Source organism: Sipha flava, unplaced genomic scaffold, assembly GCF_003268045.1.
Source record: "Sipha flava isolate LNK unplaced genomic scaffold, YSA_version1 111_pilon_pilon, whole genome shotgun sequence".
NCBI lineage: Eukaryota > Metazoa > Arthropoda > Insecta > Hemiptera > Aphididae > Sipha > Sipha flava.
Window position 1 is genome coordinate 1421463 of NW_020271729.1, and position 23438 is coordinate 1444900.

The 23438-nt window shown below is 28.5% G+C and overlaps 1 protein-coding gene across 2 annotated transcripts; it reads left to right on the forward strand.

Moving 5' to 3' along the window:
- Positions 1-1902: 1902 nt before the first annotated feature.
- On the forward strand, positions 1903-22938 carry LOC112689251 (protein EFR3 homolog cmp44E). Of its 2 annotated transcripts, none has more exons than XM_025562872.1 (14): positions 1903-1993; positions 18594-18661; positions 18726-18853; positions 18908-19058; positions 19149-19301; positions 19369-19475; positions 19624-19773; positions 19835-20327; positions 20408-20580; positions 20643-21003; positions 21227-21383; positions 21983-22113; positions 22181-22342; positions 22609-22938. In XM_025562872.1, the coding sequence occupies exons 1-14, from the start codon at positions 1903-1905 to the stop codon at positions 22744-22746; spliced, it is 2463 nt and encodes an 820-aa protein (XP_025418657.1). In that variant the 3' UTR covers positions 22747-22938. The 2 variants fall into 2 exon arrangements, with proteins under 2 accessions (XP_025418657.1, XP_025418667.1); XM_025562882.1 differs by lacking the exon at positions 1903-1993 and adding an exon at positions 18067-18379.
- Positions 22939-23438: the final 500 nt, after the last annotated feature.

The window sequence follows — 23438 nt, forward strand, 5'->3', positions numbered from 1 at the left end:
CATTCTAGACAATTTTAAATATATTAATAACTATAATTTAATTATGAAAATTTCCGTAAATCGAATTTTTATAGTCAATTAATACCTAACCTAACCTGTACACTTAATAAGTGGTATGAGATACGAAAAAATTTAGTTCTATAAAATGTATAGAAAATTTAATTTACTTTAGTATAATATATATTATATAATTTAAAAAAATGACGACATTTTAATGTTTAACAAAATAATTACAAACGTTTTGAAAAATATCGTAAATATTGAAAAATTTATAAAATTCAAATCGGCACAGGTTAACTTTATCTAACTGATCTAAAACTTTTCGCAGTTTATTTTTATATATGCACGCATACATTTAGTGATTAGAACCAACAACATTTTGAAATCAATTATTAATTTTTCATCATATTTAGTATTATCATTAATTATATAGATATGATATAGAATATATATGTCAATATACGTATGTTGATATATCTGTCAATAATAAACTCAAAAACTACTAAATGGACTTTTACATGGTTTTTACAAAACGGTCATCGTTGGTCCGTAGAAAGTTGAAAGCCATTTAATCCTTCCAAAAACTGGTTATTAGGTATTTTTAGTACCACGGTAACATTTATGAAAAAAAAAACCAATGACCTTTGATGGTTTTCCGTACACATATACTCTAGATTAAATGCATGTCGTTAATTTTTATATTTACAGGCGTAAATAGATAAATACAGGCAAGGCAATAATGTCTAGTGAAATCTGGAAATAATAAAGCGTTGTCAAGTGATGTAGTAAAAAACTGTTAATAATTAACGATAAATGATGAATTGATTAATCAGTTAAAAAAAAATTACATAAAACTCGTTTTTGCGTATTTAACAACAATAACGTACTAATTAACGTTGTTAGTATTCAGATTTCAAAACGATTTTCCGTGTCCAGTGTACAGTTGTAACATAATTATTCGTCATCGCGATAATAATGATCGAATGAAACGAGTACAGTAAACAATAATGCGAAAACGCGACGACGACGGATGTGAAACGCAATACGTTTCCTTTTAGACTCCGGGAAACGGTCCGCGGACCAACCCGAAAACCACGCGGTCAGAGACGTGGTACGTAACAGAAACGGCGGGCAATCGGGTTGTGGCTGGAGGAAACGCGTTGCGGGTAGACGAGGAGAAAAATCGGTGCACACGTGTGACGCGCGCGGAAAAAAAAAAAAATAAGAAACGCAAATGATTTTCGAAACGATGACAATCGACGACGGTGTGGGGGGGGGGCCCGTAGCCGTAGCGTAGAATAATATTGTTGACGCGCGGCCGTAGGGGTCGGCGCGGCGGTGGTCGTTTAGCAGCGACGGGCGACGTTCCGCGAATGAGCTTTTTACCGACGGCGGCAACCGTCGAGCGCCGTCGGCCGCGGCCGTGCACACACGCGCAAGGGTTAAGCGCGCACACCGACGCACACGCACGTAGTAGAGCCAGTGCTGTATCGGCTTCACCCGCGGTGCATGTCGCGTTCCCCTAGCACACGTCGTCGTTTGTCCGCGATACGATCGGTAACGGATAAAATATTATTCCGATAGGTAATCGGTGTTTTAACGATAACAGTGATAATAATAATTTTTGTCGCCGCCGCTTTATCGTTTCGGTTTTCTCGGCAGTTTTTTTTTTTTTTTTATTTACGTTTTTCCCGTCATAATATTTATTAGCGCGTCTACGAGACCGACGAACGAGCGATTATGATACGAATATAATATACGTATAGTAACGAGTTCTATCCGTCGTACTGCTGCTCACATTACGATACACAAGTCTGGTCGCGCGTGTCGTTCCGGAAATCCGCGCCTATAATATTGTGTGCGTACGCGAAAACCGTTTCCCCCCCCACCACTCGTGAAATAATGTCCAATGTGAGTTTTTGCTGTTGTTACAAACAGGCGGACGTGATGAAGTGCGTGGACACCATTGTGGACAAGTGTACGGACCCGGGATGTGAGTATTTAATTCTTCCAGTGTTACTCTTTAAAAATAAACAAAAGTTATCATTATTGTTTTTGCTTTTTTTTTTTTTGTATTCTCGTGCTTTTGACTACGAAGAGTAATTATAGTGTCCGGTATTATTTACAAAAGCCTAATGCGCTCGAAAAAAGATGTTTTGAACAAGGAGGAAATTAACCTTTTCCTTTAAATGTCATTCCTTTTATGGGAACACATACCCCATTAATTAATCACGGGCAGTTCATAAACCTTGTTATAGACACTTACAGTGTCTCACGCTGCTAAAATCTCACATTGTTCTAAATCATCAATGTGTAAACACTTGAATAAGTCTTTTGATTGGAAATCTAACTTGACGAACTGTACGACTTAAGTTCTTTTTCTATTTTCATATTTTAAACTTACCGCTTATTTATTACACATTATAACAGCACACGAACGTGGATGATTAAATTAAAAAACCAATTCCGTTTGAACTCAACATACATAGTTCTAGTTTGCGATGATTGCTAAGGGTAGATATGTTAAAAACGACATTCGTAGCTTATAAACTATGATACGTTTTTCTAAGTTCCGCCAGTCTTATGCCCCGATCCAAAATTTAAATTTCAAACCGACGTAGGTAATAAATAACTTATTAATCTCAATGTGTGACGAAAGCTCAACATTTTTAACTGAAGTCTTGTCCTTCAAATTAATATTTTCGCAGTTGAGGTACCAAATTAATGACAGTCTGGCACCCTTAATTCAAAACTTTTAACTTTTGATAAACTCCTATACTATAGAGCCAAAACTTTAAACGAAGTCAACCAAGTCTGATACAAAAAAATGAATCTTCACAAGTGGTCGATAGTTAATACAACTCTTAATGTTATCGTTGTTAGTTCAAAATATTTGGGTAAACAAGTTTTCTTACTGTCTTTGGAATTTCATTCGTATTAAAATAAATCTAAAATAAAATAAGTCTTTATTGTTATACAAATTAATGAAACGGTTATAACATTAATATCATCGGCAATATTTTGGATAAGAGAACTAATAGCTCGTTATTAGAACAATGTAAAATTTTAATGGTTGAAGAATTGATTTATTTAATAAAAGCAAACATTCCTAACTTAGGGATTACAACTGAGTCGAACAGGTCTAATCTTACCGATTTATTATAGGGTAGGGAACTTTTAGTGGTCTAAAGCTTTGTTTGAAATTTATAAGATAAATGGAGATCCCTGATAAGTGTGCGGTGTATATACCTACGAGATATTTATTTGATTTTGGAGATCAAATCATGTTTTGTCTTCAAACATGAGAGTCTGAAGAAAGAAGTAGAATAACATTTGTAATTAATAATATATTAATATAAAATACATATTATACATAATTTTATTACAATGCCTACAATTTAAATTAAATTTAAATCTTAAATAACTTCTATTACAATTATTAGATGATTAGGTTCAAGCTAAGATAAATATATTAAAATTGAATTGATTTTAATTAAAATTACATTACAAACTATCATATTTTTCTCGAAGTCGATTCCATGTCTTCACTAAGCTGAACTTCTTGTTTAAAGTTTTATTTATATGATTTATTCGTTTAAAATATTTTAAAGTTTTAAACAGAATTCGTACAAACTTATACTTTACGTATTTATTTTGATTTATTCCTACATTAATTTAAAAATTGGTTTACTATTTGTGTATACCCAGAAGGCATAAAAGTGCAAATACATGTTTGTTGAAATAATATTATACTGAATAAAATAAATATATTTACTATTAACTATTTGGTACTACGTTTGGCTTATGAATAATGTTTTTGTGACTATATAAAAAGAATTTTATTTCACAAGTACATCAGTAATTATTTAACATACGGTTAATAAGACAGTGAGAGTAGCAGCTTAAATACAATTAGTATCATAATTTAATATAGTGTCCTTTTTACTACTGTAATGCAAAGTATATTATATTCAATTAAGAATATAGTTTATAACTAAAACCAACATTTAAATTTAAATTTATATTGAATATTAAATAAATAGGTACCCTATTTATTTAGGCTATGAAAACAAATTACAAACATATTTGTATCCATTTTAATTAATTAATGTTAATAGCTCTTTCAGGATATTACTGTAGGATAATAATTATACCTTCTACCTTCAGTATCGATCAATATTTCTTCAGCTTTAGAATAAACATTTAAATTCTGTTGCCCTCAAATGAATGTTTCAAAGATTTCTTTATAGATAAAAAATAACGGTTACATTACGCAGATGCAATTGTGCTATAGAATAGAGACAACAATGTTTAAAAAATACCTAATATTTAGTTATAAATATTTTCCATTTGACGTTTAATACATCGGTACAATATACTAATTGTAAATTGATATTGCGTTTGACAATAGATATTTTATTAAATTTTCGCGTCTTGAATAAATACTCGTTCATGTTAATCAATAATTAATAAATATGTACGGATAATAACAGCAAACCGTTTGTACCCGTATATAAATATAGGCCAAGGACGAGACTAACGAGTATTATGGTTATCGCATTAAAATATTAGACTGATTTCCAGTATCTGAATACGCGTATTTGAATAATTATCAATTTTCGGTCCTTAACAATAAGGAACCCATGGGTTGTTAGTTTTTGCAAACATTTACAACAGCCAAATGAAAGACTAAAAACCGTGACGACTACGATTGGCAGTAAACAAGAACTTTTGTCGCTTTATAATATGATGTGCATCTTATTATGTGTATGACTGAACTATTAAGTTGAAATTCTTTGGGATAAACAGGATAAAAAAATGTATTAATCATCAAGCTTCTTTTATATACAAGAACAACATGATGTATTTTATACACACTTCTATTAAAAAATATTTCGAATAATTTCATTTTATTCGACACTGGAATATATCTCATCGATTTCTATTGTGAATATTGTTAAAATTAATTTAAAAAACAAATCCATATTACCATATATAACCACATCCAACATTCATATTTTGTCAAAAACGACCGTAATAACTGTCAAAAACATTATATATTACAATAAGCTTGCAAAAAATTTGAAAACAGTTTTAGAATATTTAACATTTCTACTTTACCTCAATTTAAACATTTTTTCAATATTAGTAATTTTTTAAGAATAATAAATTAAGTTCTTTAATACTGAAAAAATGTTAATAGCAAATACGAGTATGTTGTGTTTAAAATAAGTGTACATAATCGTATATACTACAATTAATAGTTTTCCTTAAATGTTTTTTAAAAATATGCATAGGTACCCATAGTAAATGTGATAAGTCGTAATTTTTTTACGGACCATTACCATAATGTTTTATGATCAATCTTGAAAGAACAACATAAGCAATAAATAAAAATATTCGGGCTACCGAACTTCAATATTTATTAAAAAAAATTGCAATTACATATAATAAATACGTTTTAATTGTTTCTATATTTTATATACAACGTTGATACAATGTCTCAAAATGTATCAGATCAATACTGTTGTAAATGTAGATGAAAATAAACATCCGGTTGAAACTTATTCTACATGAAAATTTTTTGTATTGCATCTACTGAAATCAGAACTCAGAATTTCAGACCTGTACATTTAAAATGATTCCATAATTAATTTTCCATTGGATTTCAACGGACTTTCTTTCGAATAATTTTAGTATTCTTTCGAATAATTTTAGTATATTGGCGATTGATTTAAATAATATCCATGTTTCTGCTCCATATCAACACGAAGGCTTAATGAAAGTGTTGTACACATTTCTCAATCCCAGGGTAAACATATGTACGTGTGAACAATGGTGTATCCAGGATTCATTTAACGGGGGTGTTTTAAAATTTAATAGACTTATAGTAAGTGGGGGTTGTGCCCTTCCCTACTCCTAACATTTATAAATACCATGCATTTATATAAATTATTATATTAATGAAAATGATTATATTTACATATACCTACGTTTAGTTAAATTATGCTGTAATTAAGTTTGCAATTTGGTGAAATACCATAAAATGCGGTCGATGGGTGTTGTTACAATACCCATATCAACCCCCCTAAATACGCCCCTGCGTGTGGATAAACTTTCAACAATGTTGTGGCGCATGTAGAAATTGAATAGGTCTATCCAAAAGAAAAATTAAAGCCACGCGATTTGTGTAAAATAAAATTATTTTTATATTTCGTCTCCCGGTTGGCGATAACATGACTAAGTTGCTAAGTTAAATACATTTGTTCGAGTCTTCCACCGACAAAAAAAAAATCATAATTTTACGATAAAAATCGAAGAACAACAGTTTCTTAGCGGTACCGATTGCAGAGTATACGGAAAAATTAAGATGACGGTCACGTTAAAGTACGGAGTGTATAAATTTCCTTTAGAATAAATATTATGTCTACTGAGTGCCATTTCGACAGAATTCATGAAAAATACAATATACGCTGCTGTAAACGCTGTGGCGGTTTACTTATCCGCAGGAGCCAAATCGAGTAGTGAAGAATCGGATGTACAAAGTTTTTATGGTTTTTTTTTTTATGCATTTCGTCCATTTGATATTTTACACTCGTATAGTGACAATAAACTCTATATACGTTGTTTATTTAAACGTTTACCATCTTATTCTAGTATGTCGCAGGTATACAGCCAACAGTGATATAGTGTATAATAGCGTTGCCATAGCAACAATAATATAATAGACAAAAAGAATAACAAATGGAAGCGTGATTTCATTTGCACACAAGGATATCAGGATGTCTACTCGTAGAATCATCATGGTTGATTGAAGAAAACAATACTAACGAGTGGTTATAATATATTATATTTGAACATCCCTGAAATATCAGATTTTCTTTTTTCAAGATATGGAATATGATAAATATTATTTTGAATAAATGTACGAATATATAAATATATTGAAAATCACAGGGTGCAAGTGCAAGTATACCTACCACGTAAACGTCATGGCCTAAAGTTGTGTGTAGTAGCTAATATGAAGTGTGCAGTAGCAAATTTAAAAGTGTACAGCACTTTTTTCGGTTTTATACATTTTTATTTAATTAATATTTATTATTGAAAGTTTATTTTTATTAATTTATTGTTTAACATTATAATAAACTTAAATCAACTTTCCAAGAGTAGAAGATTGTTTTAGATTATGTTTATTATAACTAATTATTAATAAATACCAAAATGAAATATGCAACAGTCATATGTAAACTACTATGTTCATTATATTAAAATATCTTTGTATGAAGAATTTGGTGTATAGTAGCAATATGCTCAAATTTTAGGCACTAACACACGCAATAGCGTATTTTTACTTTTTTTATTGTGAGGAGGATGTACAGTATTCTAAAAATTAATTGATTTTATAAAATTATAAAAAATATCCATAAAGTATGAATTAATAGTTATACTACCAACTCTATTATTATAAATTCAAATGAAGAGTTATTTACAACACGATATACCAACATAGTAAAATAATATTCTTTTTATCTGTACCTTCGTATCAAATTATAACTTTTGAATCTTTTCTGGAAGTGGTCGAGACCCGAGAACCCCCTCCCCCACCGAAAATACACCTTCGGGAATACGTATTTATATAGAATATTTTTTAGTTGCTTATAAAAATATTGGTGAACATGCAACCACCTTTATATCACTTTTGTGAGTTTTTTAAAATCAGACTGTCAATTGTCAAGTGTCAAGAACACTTAAGTATCACATTTGTGAAATTTATTTAAATTTGAACTATTTTTCATAATTTTTTTGTGATATCATATGCAAAATAATCTTTTTTTGTGAAATTTAAGTAGGTATAGAATATAGTATAAATAATACAATTTTTGGATTCTTTGTATAATTTCAAAATTGTTGCAGTTATCATATTAATTTCAAACATTTAATTGATGAAATCAGTTTGGGCTATATATTTTGAAGTTTGCATTATTAAGTGGTATTTTACACATTTGAATCATATTGCCTTACTTTATATAAAGATGTATACGTATATATATATATATATGTCTTAGCATTAAGGTGACTTAACTGCAAGTATTCCTTCAAGCCTAATTCAAATTATTTTTTTTTTTATATTAAAATGTACATCTAAACCACATAATATTGAAATGAGATTCAACAAAGATCTACTAAAAATGTTTAATCTCACTACACTTGAACTCTACTAAAAATTTTAATATTTTATATAAATATCTAAAGTCAATATTATCGAATAATCATTTTTTTTATATAATATATAAACAAATAAAATAAAATATACATATTACATATTATGTGATCAATAACAACAATAATCTTAATTTTTAAAAGTATTTATATTTGTTCGATTTTTAACCAGGGGAACAAAATTATATAAACTATAGCGGTAGTAGGTACCTAGTTTTATTAAATCACATCAATAATATTTCAAGATTAAGATAAGAATAACATACAGTGAAACCTCGATTATCCGGGGTAATGATGGGGAGGGGGTCACACTGATAAATGAAAATCACGGTTAATCGAGACTTTTAATAATAATGAAATTTTTTATTTAATTTTAATTAGAAATACATAGGTACAATTTTATAATAAAGAAATTTTAAAAATTTGATTCAATTATAATTAGAAATATACATAATATACATACAATAATTTTATACAACAAGTTATTAGGGCTTAAAATATGAAGTTATCAGTCTTTGTTTTTTTTGGTTTGAAATAATTTTCCTTACTTCACTTCTAATTTTTCTTAAGCCAATAATGTTGGCTTAACCACACGTTACGTTCGGCGATAGCAAAGGAAAAAAGCAAACTGAAGGTGACTCGATAAATATAATAATCGATGTACATACAATATTGCTTATCTTCATATTATTATCGTTAAAAATGTCATTAATATAATTGTCGATATCGTGTATTATGTAATATAAAATGTTCGTTTATAACTACATATATACATATCTACAGTCCATACTTATTTTTAAATTTTTGGAAGAGTGAGCACGGTTAATCGCAAACACGGATAATCGAGTCACGAATAATCGAGGTTCTACTGTAATTTTAATTTAATTCAGGAAAATAATTATTATGATTTTTCATGTTAGCGTGATTGCTTCGAGTTCAGGGGTGGATTAAAAAGAGGTTTAGGAGGTCAGCTGACTGACAATTAATATTTGTTGACAAAATTGGCCTCTTTGAAGACTTCCTATATTTTTTTAGTGTGCCGACTATAAATTGAAGTTATAACTAAACTGGCATATGTCCCAGTTTCCAGCCCCCCCCCCCAAAAAATAATACCACTGGACCACTGGTTTAATTGTATAGTAAAATAAAACATCTTTACGTCAGACCTCATCTAAGATTCCATAAAAAAAGATAAATGTTTATAATGATTACATTCAGTAAACAATTAAAATATTAACAATTAATAAAGAATATATATGGTAATAATATATAGTAATAAATAACTATGAATACCTATCTAGGTATATTGTACATAATCTAATGTATTAAACAACAGTATTTATAGCTTTGTATAAATTGATAAAATATATATTAAAATACATTTTGGTAAATTAAAGTAATTATTATTTATTGATATTTTAAATAGAATAAATGAAGGAAGTGTAAGATGCATGATTATAAAATATTTTTTTGGTCATTTTTGATTACCCAGAAAAACTCAGAAGTCGATTACAAGTCTTTAAAAGTTGGCCACTCCTGCTATAAACCACTCAAGGGACACGAAGATAATGATAAATATACCACCCTAAATACGAGTATCTTATACGTGAAGCCATGTTTTAGCATATACTAGTTTAATAAACTTTTCAACTGCGTCAAATGTATATTTTAATCATCGGTGTATTTAGCGTTATTGCCTTATTGCAGTGACGTAATGATGGGGGGGGGGGGGCGCCCCGGGCGTAACTTTTTAGGGGGCGGTAAAATTTCACAGTAAATAATAAAATATATTTTGTAAATATTTGAACCATTTCATATTTTTAACAAAACTATAAATTCGGGCCGAATGAAAAGAGCACGGAATTTTTCATTACTTATTCTGTGACGAATTCAGAAATTCCCTTTCTTTGAATGATATTTTGTGCTTGGATTCTTTATGACTTATAATCAGCGAGAATTACTTTTATTACATATATATTAAGTTCAATTATGTTTATTACGTCTCTTTAAGAAAGTACGTATGTTGTTCAAGCTTTAATTTATTTAAATCCGGTCATGTACGAGTATTACACTCGCATACTTAGGGTTCTGAACAAATATTTACGGTTTTCAGATTTTTGCCTAAAATAGATGTGGTGTAAAATATGATATACCTAGTATACCTAGTAATTGAAAAGTTCGATAATTTCTTTAGTAACTCTAACTTTTATCATTACAATTTTTTTTTTATTTTAGCATGAAAAATGAAAAGAATAAAAGAAATTGGGGCGGAATAAGATAGTTATAATAAGTATAAGTATCTATAAGTAGGTTCTATTTCCTATTTAAATTAGGGTTCACCTCGACGATCGCATGGTTAAATAATACCTTTATTCATAGGCGCAACTAAGGTAAAATATCTGGGGGGGCTACAGCCCTCCAATCAAAGCTTAAAATAATCTATAGATCACCCTTACTCTTATATACCATGTTAATATAGGTATTTTAGTTGGATTTACTACAATGTGTCTTTTTGTATATGATACTATTGTGAGTTTAGTTTTCTGTATGCAGTATGCCATGTATAACATGGAATATTTATGGGGGGCTAATCCCCCTAGCCTTCCCCTAGTTGTGCCTATGTCTTTGTACCTGTTATATCAATGGTTGAAGTAAGAATTTTTGTATTAATAAACGTGATTGTTAAACAAATAAACTTTTATATTTAAAATTTAATCTGTATAATTCAAAATAATGATAACTGTTCTTGCCGAAAAGTTCTCTAGAATTAATGTGTATAATGTATAGTATACATTAAATTGAAATACTTAATTAAGAGGGTTGCAAAATTGTCTTCTGCCCCGGGCAGCCGATACTCACACTACGCCACTGCCTTATTGAAATAATAATAAACTATAAATAAATAAGTCAAATAATGTGATTTTATTAACGGTATTAATGATCATATTTAGTACATGATTTTTAAATAAGTATCTGCGTAACATTCAGAAATTGAATGGCTGTGGCTAAAGCTACGGTTATCTAAATAGTTATTGTTGCATCAACTGCAATACCTAAGATATAAAAATTATTTTTATAAATAAAATTGAGATTTTACAAATTACTTATTCAATTTTAGAATTATTTCTTCATATATTTTTGATTAAATATAATAAACCTGCATAGTACATTTCTTATATTATATTATTATTATATTATCATATTATTATACACTTTGGTTACCAAGTTTACCTGTATGTAAAAAAAAAAAAAGGGAAAAATGTATTTTGCCTAAACTTACAAAAAATGAACTTCCTAGTAATTTTTAAATATTTTAATCATTTTAACGTATATTTTTAATTAATATTAACAATTTATAATACATAATTTTAAGAAAAAAATTTTTTTTACATTCCTTTCGTTCACGTAATTTTTGAATGATTGGTTTTAGAAATTTATAAAGGTTTAATATTGATTTTATCAATTAATATTGATGCTCTGTTTTATACTTCCAATTTCTCGAGAACAATAACAAAATTAATTTGTTTACAGTTGTCTGTATTTATGAGTATTGTACGAGGAAAATTGCTGATTGTTTTATGTGATTCGGTGATTATTAAACTACAGCGAATCATCTTGAACTTATCGTTATCGGTAATTTTCGAACACTATTCTTCAGATTTTTTAAGGGAAACTGTTATTTATGTATTTTATCACATAGATGCAATAAAAAAAATAATGTTTTTATTTTTTGTCCATTTACCTAATTTCTTGTAGAGTTAATAATATTAAAATGGGGGAATTAAAAATGTAAAACAAAACCATCTTCGAAAAATGAGACTAATTAAATGTTCTTATTCGAAATTGGTTATTACTAGAGCATATGATGTTTACAACAGAGGTAATCCCGTTTTTAATGATATGAATCATCAAACTAAACCAATTATTGTAATTTGTGATTCTTTAAAAATACTTCTAAAATAGTATCCAAAACAAGATTTATTTTCTTAAAAATATAACCCTCATATATATATTCAAGTATTCTACGAAGAATTTATAAGCTTTCTGTATTCTCAGTGTAGATTGAACTTTGACTTTAAACTTTAGAACTAAAAAAAAAGATGAAATATTTTATACTTTACGTAATAAATATTTTATTTCATGTGAGTCATAAGTATATCAAGGCGTAAACAATAGCTGCATAATTTTAAAGCTGAACGATTTAAAATAAATATTTGTTCATCTTCTTTTCTGAAATAGTGGATTAATCAGCGGGAATAATCTGCAATATACAGTGTATAAACTCTAATTGAGAACATTCAATATCTTTGCGTAGAGATTGTTTAGCTATCAAAATTCATTAAAAATTCAGAGGAAAAATTTAAGTGATCAAGTATGCGGTTGCCATTTATGAAAAAAGATTACTTTCTAATTTCCAAAAAATCATCTATAAAATGTTTGTAATTTCAACACTTTTGAAATACATTGTCTCCACGTTACGATGAATAAGATTACATTTATACAATAAATGCATTTAATAGTACACTATTGTTATTAATGGTATTAATAATTATTAATGTGAGCAATTCGTAATAATAAAAATGTTATAGTGTTCAAAGAGGTTTTTATCAATTTTGTCATGTTTAAAATTGATATGAACAAACTGTATATTGTTGATATAAGTATAAAAACTATATAGTTCGAATTTAAATTAAGTATGTACTTAATAATTGTCATTTATAAACTAAATATGAAAAAATAAAGTTTTGTTCGAAGTGGAGACCACAATGATGTCGTAAAAATAAATTCCTTCGAGCAATTTAGCATTATACAAATATTATAAAACCAACGTTTTTCTTTTTCAACATTGTGAATAATTTACTCGACATTTTATATTTTAAAAGTTTAGGTTTATACATTTATTTTTATTATTTTTGTATTTTATTTTTTTATGTAGTTTTGGTGTTGTCATTTTGTTTTATAAATCTCTTTTGGTTTTGAACGTTCTTTCTTGTCAGTTTTAATATTATAGGCTTAAAGGCTTTATAGTACTGTATAAATATAGTAGTGTTGAAAATTGCAAGGCAATTATATACGCGTTAAAAATGAACATTGTAAAATTATATGGATATCGTTTACGTTTCGATTGAAAACTGTTTTATAAAGATATTTAAAATAATACTATTTACCGACCATAAATTATTTCGATGTAATTTAATACAATTATTGATTCATTTAATTTTTGGAAATAATACATTCATTATAAGACCACGTAAATGTATTTGTTTATTAAAATTGAAAATATAAATTAATTTTTATAATACAATGATTGTGTTTTTCTGTTAATTTTTAATTTTCAAACCAAAATATACCACATGGTATAAAGTATTATGACCGCATTAAAAAAAAAAAAAAAATTAAATATCCCAATATACACTATTCGATCCGTCTGGTCATAAAGTGGTAACCGGAATTTTATAATATATGATCTATATTCAAACAAATTGTTATTAGATAATTAATTATATAAATTGTTTTAATAACACGATATTCGATGCATGCGATCATATCACTTATTATATCATATCATTGCATAAAGAATGAGTAATAAATTAATAATATTCGTGGATTCTTCCGATACGGAGTCTAAAATTGTAAATATCGAAACCAGACAAGCAAGAAAAAGGGCAATTTTATTTGTTCTACCTACGTATTATATATACGTATACTAAGTTACATACACTATATATAGAATATAGTAAAAATTAAAGATCATAAATCAGCAAACATGTAAGTGGTATCAATTGTTTGAATGTGTTAACGATTTTTTCCGAGTAATTAGTTAGAATAACAATGATAGATTTCACTAGCACAGTCAAATACACTTGAGAAAATATTTAATTCCTCAATGTTATTCGTTTTTCTTTTTTAATATCATACATACGAGTATTATATTTACATTATGATTCTATAATTATACTTGTATAAAAAGCTAGTTAACACTAAACGTCTTATAATGATTAAGAATAACATTTATAATTTATTCTTACACAGGTAATTCGTTTACGAATGAATTTCATTTTTTTTTAGCTTTTTCTTTTTTTTAGTAGTATATCAAACTGTGTGTGCAATTTTATAAATTTTAAGTAGACATAATTCTATAACGCAAGGAACGGAAATCAATTGATTGTAAATCCCTCGATAGACGGTACAAGGTTAAACAATTTTATTTTTAATTAAAAATTGTTTTCGCCGGAATCTCTAACAACTACGATTGAACGGTAGATATAAGTAGAACGTAGGTATAAATTATTTTCAAATTGTTCATGTAATAAACATTTAATGACATAATAATATGTACACTGCCGGATCTAGAAAATTTGACGCCTGGGACTAATAAAAATGCAGCGCCCTTACGTCGGTGTAAGTACTGGGTATGTGAACATATCATGAACTTAAGAGCGCCCTTATACCAACAGTGCCTGGAGCAAAGAATACCCACTTGTCCCACCATTCTATGTCTCTGGCATTGTAAACATTATAAGCAACATAATTTTTATACACTTTCATCAGCTTTGGTGTCTACCAATAGATATCCCCAATTACCCGTGATGTATTAAAATATAATTTTATAACATTTCACTGTTGGATATGAGTTTTTTATCCACTATATAGCTTTGAAATGCGTCAATATGGCTTATGCGATTGTGAGATGTTAACCCACGTGTCGATGAATAATATTAATGCGCGTATTGTGTTTACCTATTAACGTGCAGAGCTTATGTATAGGTGTATTATAGTGCATTATACACAAATATTATAAACACGTCATAAAAACATTGAACTATATAAGATAATTGTACTTAAATATATATCGTATCAATATAAACAGCTAGTTACACTCGTCATGCAAATACTTATACATCAAAAGTCTATTATTACTTGTAAATTATTTTTATGAGCACTTTATATTTTAAAACAAGGCCCTATTAAGTTACAAATTATATTTTAAATTTTACTGAATACCACTCGAAATTGATTTTCTTATTTTTCAACAGCTGTCAACATTGGTTTAAAACTAAACATAATAACCATGCATTTTATATTAATACATTATCGTATTATGTTAATATTATAGTTCAGATGAGCAATAAACGTTATTTAACCTTTCACAGTTCATTGGATTTGCAATAAATATTATGACGCTTTATTATATTCACGTATACGCCTAAAAAGTTATTTTTAGAATGAAAATTCGGATATTTTCTAGAGAGATTCACTTATTTTTTTAAAAGCTTTTCTTGGGTTTGAATTTTTTTTTGTACATTTAAAAAAAATGGTGAAGACAAACCACGCTCTTTCATATAAACACTTCTTTTGTTGAAGCCTTACAATCAATTTTAAATTTGAATAGTTCTTATGCCGCAGTTTTCAAGTAATAGGTATTATGAGCGATTCAACTTTCTTTCGCGATTGTGTGTATTATTCGAAGTAAAATTTTCTATTGTGTTATTTTCCTACTTATCCTTCTCTTTTTCCTCTCGAAGTATATTAATCCGTTGTTCCACAAAGCCTCAGTACACTGCTACCTTTTTTCCCTGCAAACTATCTGCAGTCCGAAATCGTCGACTCCGAGCATTTGTAAGTTCGAGTCAACTACCGTATCCTTTTATTATTTTATTTTATTTTATTTATTTCTTTTTTTTTTCTTTTTTTTGGTTCTCTTGAAAGGGTTTGTATGAAGGTCGTATAGTGGTTTCTATTCCAATGCATATTATTTTGCCACGTCTATTCGATTGCGACGTGCACGTGCGATGTCCTAGCCACCAAACCACTTTTCATTACCGAAAAGTCTTGATATATGTATACATATATATATATATTTATACATACACAGCCATGTAAAGCAATTTAGTGCCCAGTGGCAACATTTGGTTGTACCCTTCTACGATATAATTACAGTTTTCTTATTATATAAATCTCCATGGAATCCGCTATTACCATACACCACGAAAACTAACTAAAATATAATAAGCAATATTTATTATATGTAATTATTAATTTATTTTAATAAAAATATTGATAACAAATTAATCATTAACATAATTAATATATAAAAGTACCTAACAATATTTTATAATTTTTTTCTTGCTTTATCTTGGGAAAATCTCTGAACTAAGTACTCCCAATCAATACTCCTTACTACTTCAAATTTCATGCACAAGAGTGATAAAGATTATGTTTTTTAATTTGCTAACGATGAACGGATGTATATTTAAAATTTTTTCAAAACAGAAAATGAACGTTCATTGCTAGGATTTGAACAAAGCGTGCATCTAAATATTAAGGTGCGATTTCTATTGATGAAAATGTTGAACATATATATATATATTTTTTTTTTAATGGTTTTAATAAAGCGTGAAAATAATTTTTTTGATTTTCTGGCATACACGAAATTATTAGTTTATGTTTTCTAAGTTTAAAATAAGTCCACATTTTTAATTTAATTCATTGTACGCTTTTTTGCGATTATTTTAATTACTTAGTATCAATGATAGAAACAAATATTTTAACTTTTATGTTTTCTTTTTTCTGAAAACACAATATCTTCCCAATTATCTTTGGGTAACAAATTAATTTCTCAAATACTTACAGCTTCATTAAATATAGTTTTGAAACCATTTCTTAATTCACAAATACTTATATAATTCAAGTGAATTGTATAATTTTACCACAGATGATAAACAGATTAACAGATTGCAACCATATTAAATCTCAGTCTCGCAGTCTTGTTTATCATAAGGCTAGGTAAATTTATTTTGGCATCGTTTATCACGGTATCCTTTGCTTATTATTTACAAAATTCTAACATATTTGGTTTTTAGGTAGCATATTAAGCGCGAATAAAAGCTCCCCCTTACTTTTAAAAAACTACGGCGTCCGTGGGCAATTGCTTCCTTGCCCCTTCCCTCCTTAATAAGGCTATAAACATATATATAATACTTCATCCTCAATAGTTCTTTTCACGATTAACGATTTCACAATCCACTGTCTCGGCCATTTTTTTTCGGTTCGTACATGTGCGGTATAATGGCCTCCTGTGGGATTTTCTTTTCGTTATCGTCAGTTTTCTTTCGGGCTTCAGTGTTATCCCAGAACGTTCTGCGAATATATATAAATGTACTCGTATGTACAGTAAAAATCATTTTTAAAACGCTCTCCCGCGTCAGACGCAGTTTTCCGTCGGTCCCTAGACATTTCCCATACTAGTCAATGCATAACTCCGTGTTAAGATGCTTCATTTTTCTCTATCTGCCTGGCTAAGATGCTATTTTTTTCAGCCGATGGCGATAAATTTTACCGATTGTGAGGCATTAACAATATAAACTTTACTCGTTAACATGTACTTGTCGTATTTTTCGTTTTATTTTATCGTATGATTGTTATTCACTTCTGTCGGTCGATTTCTTATACGTTTCACCGGATCGAAAAGTAGGTACATGATGTTAATTATTATATAAGTTTTTATGTGTATCAACGATCCCGCAACTCTTTGAATAATATAAAATAAAATCATGGTTGTCGTTTTCCCTCCCCTGAAAGTGCACTCGAATATCGTAATTAAAATTGCAATCCCTTAACTGCATTGGACTATGCAAATATCAAACACAACACCAATCGCTGTATTACCATTATTATTTCAATTAGCAGGTCCGGTTTTTTTTCTTCGATTATCTTTTATTTCATGGAACAAACGTCTCGTCGAGGTCTTTGAATGTTATCAACGTTCGACAAAATATCACAGAATAACAGATAATATTATATTAAATACAAATATTGTTATTGTCTAGTGTTATCACTTTTTAAATTCTTGGTCGAAAAATAATTTACTCAACGCCACTTCCTTCATATACCTTCTTTTATTTAATATTTAAATAATATTACTCTTCCGGTCGCTTCATCATTTTTAACTGACAATCTTTTTTTCGTTTTCAAATATAAAATCGTTAAACAGTCGCTAAAGATCTTAGGGATATATCATACATTCGTTTTAATGTAACCGTCGCCTTGGTGAATTAATGGCACGCATCCATTAGTCCTCCACTTCCGAAAACGTTTTCAAATCGAAAAACATTTTGTGAATTAATTTGTTTTTCAGTACAAATAACAATGTGTGTTGGTGAGTTTCATTACGTCTTCTAAGCGCATTCAACCTCTAGACATTTATTTTATTCACAATTACATCGGTCAACTTTGGTCAAACAATGAGTTGTTACCAAGGTCACATATAAAACATTTAACTTACCAATTCTACCTTAGATGAATTTTATTAAATTTTTTTACTCGTACTTAAATAGATTAGTTACAATTTATGAAATATTTTGTTCTTTTAGGCTGCCTGTCTCGTATGCGCCCGAGATATAAACGACTTGTAGACAACATCTTCCCGTCTTTACCACAGGTATTAATAAAAACTCTATGGAAATTACTGTCTAACAAGTAAAATAATAATTGTTTAACTGCAGGATGGCTTGGTAAAAAATAATATGGAAAAGTTGACATTTTATGCTTTATCATCGCCTGAAAAATTAGATCGTATTGGAGAATATCTATTCCAGAAAGCTAGTCGAGATATTTCTCGCAAGAGAAACGAGTAAGATTTATTGAAGTAAATTAATGTCCACAAAATTACTTTCTTCCATTGTAGGTTCGTAATGATTGCTATGGAAGCTATGGACCAGCTTCTAGTAGCATGTCATGCTCAAACTCTTAACTTATTTGTGGAAAGCTATTTACGTATTGTGCAAAAGCTTCTTGAGTCATCTGAACCCAGTTTGCAAATACTAGCCACACAATCGGTACTTATAAATTATTACATATTATAATTATTATTAATTATCAAGTAAATTAATTAAATAATGGTTAAAAAAATTTAATTTTTTTCATAGTTTGTACGTTTTTCTAACATAGAGGAGGATACACCATCATATCATAGGCGATATGATTTTTTTGTTTCCAAATTTTCTTCAATGTGTCATAACAATAATCCGAATTTAGCTACTATGGAGATGATACGAATGGCTGGCATTAAAGGCATCCAAGTAAAATTATAATTCATCGTCTGTTTAAAATTGTGTTTAATAAAACATACTTTGAATTTGTTTCTAGGGAGTTATTAGAAAAACTGTCTCTGATGATCTAGTCGAAAACATTTGGGAACCTGTCCATATGGATAAAATCGTGCCATCTTTATTATTTAACATGCATACAATGAAGTAAGTTGATTAAATTGTCCTATTATAATGGTTTCATTTTATATTATATTATAAACTTATCCAACCATTATAATATTACACTAATTGTATGCATAACTATATTTGATCATTATTATTATTATTATTATTACTGTAATTATATTATTAGGACTAAATCAGAAATAGTTGTTGATAGTGGAATATCTGAAGAGGTCAATGATAAAAACGATTCATTTTCATTAGCAGAATCTTGTTTACGAGAATTGATTGGACGAGCATCATTTGGTCATGTTAAAAGTGTCATTCGTCCTGTACTTAAGTAATAAATAATCTTGTGATGAACTAAACTATTATCTAATTAATTGTTTTTTAATGTTTAGACATTTAGATGCCCATCACATGTGGGTTCCAAATGTATTTGCCACACAGTGTTTCCGCATTTTAATGTTTTCTATTCAATCTCAATATTCATATGCTGTTGTGGAAACACTGATGACTCATTTGGATGAAAACAGTAATGCTTCTCCAAAAATCCGAACCAGTATTGCAGATGTATTATCCAAGATCATAGCTATCGCAGCTAATGAAAGTGTTGGACCAACAGTTTTAGAAATCATTAATTCTCTACTTACCAATCTCCGTACATCGGTCACAAGGCGACCACCATCTAACATTGGTCTTGCTGAATCAGACGGAGAAAATGAATACAGAGAAGCACTTATACATGCACTTGGAGAATTTGCTGCTCATTTGCCTGACTACCAAAAAATTGAGATTATGATGTTTATCATGTCGAAAGTACCACAATTTAAATCTTCCAATAATCCCAATGACCTCCATGTTCAAAGAATGTGTTTAAAATCTCTCTTAATGGTATTAATATTTATATTTTTAAGTTCTAGGTGTATTATTAAAATACAATGTTACAAATTATTATTAAACTATGGTTTAAGGTTAGCACCAAGTATAGTTCAGTGCAAATGAATGCCACTTTTCCTCAATCATTTTTGGATCTTTTGTTGAAAACATTAACTGTTTCCGAGGATGAAATACGCTTCATTGTACTCCGTATTCTTCATACACTTTTAGATAGGCATGCCAATGCTGCTAAGTTCTCAAAAGCTACGTAAGTTTTCTACAATAATGTCATTGCCAATACAAATTAATGATTAATAATTTGGTTTATAGGGTTGATATATCAAAATCTGATATAAATCTAGAGAAATGCTCTCGCAGTGATACAATATTCATCCGGAAATATGCTCAAGATATTTATGTATCTATATACGAAAGCTTAGAGATGACCAATAATACTGTTGACAATGTGGAAGCTGTGTATACAACATTGGCTTTGATATGTATTGAATTATTGTCTGAGGAGACTGTATTAGACTTTATCAGGCTGATTTTAAGCATACAAGAATTGGCCATTACTAATGCTGTGTTGTCCACTCAACAGAAATTTAATTTGCACTCTTTGGTCATTAGTGTTATGCTTCTAGTAGCAATTGTAATAGACTTGCACCCGCTTAAGGATTACATAGAAAAAGTGAGATTTAAATAATAGTAATTTAATACAAATATATTTTTAAGCATCTTTTATGATTTGTTTCAACATATTATGTTATAACAGAAATTTGATAATTTAAATAAAATGTTTTTTTTGTTGTTGAATACAAATAATATAAGATAATGATATTAGTATAAATATAAAACAGTAAATTAATAAATTATGAGTTTTATTATAAAATGCTATTATCTTTTTGTCGTAGATAATCGAACAAAGGAAACTAATGAATGCCACTCATTTGCTACCAGAATTAAGTGTGCATAATGAAATTAAATCTTCATGTTTGTTACCAGCTGGTGTTTTAATTGAAGAGCCAGAACTAACCGAGGCTTTAAAAGCTTCAGGAATTGACATTACAGGTTAGCAGTTTATATGTAACCCAAAAATGTGCAATGTAGAGACCACACTTTTTATTGATGTTGACTGATTTTTCATTGTAATACGACCTGGAGTATGTTTTGATTTTAAATGTTAACAATTTATTGTTATAAACAATATTTAACTGTAATACATTTCATTAAAAATCAAACCAACCTCTGTTACCATAACTTGAATTCAAGTTATTTTAATTGAGTAAATTTAGAGGAACTTATATTTGATTTAAATTAATAAGGATAAAGGTATTTTGACTCATCTATTTACTTACTAAATGCTCAAGGTAACTAACAAGATATTTTTTATCTGTGCAATTTATTTACATTTTAACTTGAAATGTTGTGATTTTTTTTATACATTTTCAGTATTTTTCTTATTTTATATAGATTTATAATTGAAAAATTAATTTCTTAATTTTTTTTTTTTAATAGCAGTTTTTTGTGGTTACATTTTTAGAAGCAACTTTTACTGATGTGTTCAGTATTGTTTGTTATTTATTTTATAGATATTTCAAATCAAAATGAAACATTAGTAATTCTCTTTTTTTTTTTGTCTTCTGATATTAATCATTATTTTCTTTCAGCGGAAACTGGACCAATATTAACACATAGACGCAGTTGGGTTGATAACACCAACATGTCTATGAAAGGAAGTTTCACAGATCTGAGCAATTTAGATTTAGACAGTGTCAACTCTACTCCGGCAATGCAAAGAGTTAGTTACAAACATAAAAAAATTGCAAAGTTTATAGTGTTTAGACTAATCCATGTTATCTTTGTAGCGTTTCTCGCCTAACGAAGATCTTTCCTTTGAAGCCATGAAACGTTCTTTATTAGATAATCCAGTGACTAAATCTGAACAAAACACTAAGCAATCACAACTGTGCGATATGTTCAGGAACTCGTCTTTCCAGGATCTGGTTGCAATATCAACCCCATCAAAGGTAATTAGGATTTTTATTATAATTCCACTGGTAGTATCAAGAATGTTTTTGGCTCAAGTCTATAAAAAATGGAACACAATGTTTTTCAGCTATTTTAAAATGAATGAATTATTTTGCTCTATAAAAAGATCTTATGTATATATATATTTTTATTTATTAACAAATTTTTTAAAAATGTTTATGCTAAAAAAAAATGTATAGGTGTAATTTAGTAGAAAATCTTTTTTTATTGTTACTGATTGTAGATTTTTTTTTTTTTTTAACAGGATGAAGAATCTTTGCACTCCAAAATCACCGAAGTGTTCAATAAAGTAGAATTGTCAAACAAGCTGTTAAATGTTGAAACCACCAACCAGTCTACACCTATCTATGAGTCGTTATTCCCCGAATTGTTTGCGTTTTAAAATAATTTATATTTTATTGACAATGATATCGTTTTAAGATGAATTATTGAGATTCACTTAAAATGAAGTCATTTGAGTTTTTATTATTGTTATAAAATTTTATTTATATTAAATGATCATTTAGTATTGTTATTACTAAGGTGAATGTTTTGTTGTTTGATAATATTTATAAATATATATGGTGTCTTATTCTTTTTTTTTCATTCAATTATTTTGATATGCATGCTAAGGGTTCTGTCAAATATCAAAATTTGTTTTACAATAACTCAGTATACAATGGAAGTTGGGTATTAAAAAAAAATAATAATGTATATTGACTCATGGTATTGGTGTATGATTATTATTCATTTTATCAGCTAAGATTGATTTTTAAGAAACTAACCATAGAGTTCCATTTGAAACTAATGTTTTTATTTAGTTTAACATAGTTCATTTCAGTAAAACCAATTTTTAAGTGTTTTCTCAACATATTTAGAATCAGTTATATCAACATTTTATATTTCCGCAAGGTAAATAATCAATTTTTGAAATTAATTACCCCACTGCTATGAAGAAATTAAAACATATTATATACAAGGCAGTTGTTTTTATAAATAGGTATTGTTTCCATCAATTATTTCAAGAAAATGTAAAATTATTACATATATTTTAATAATTATTTTTAAATGTATACATTATGATAGATGAGTTCA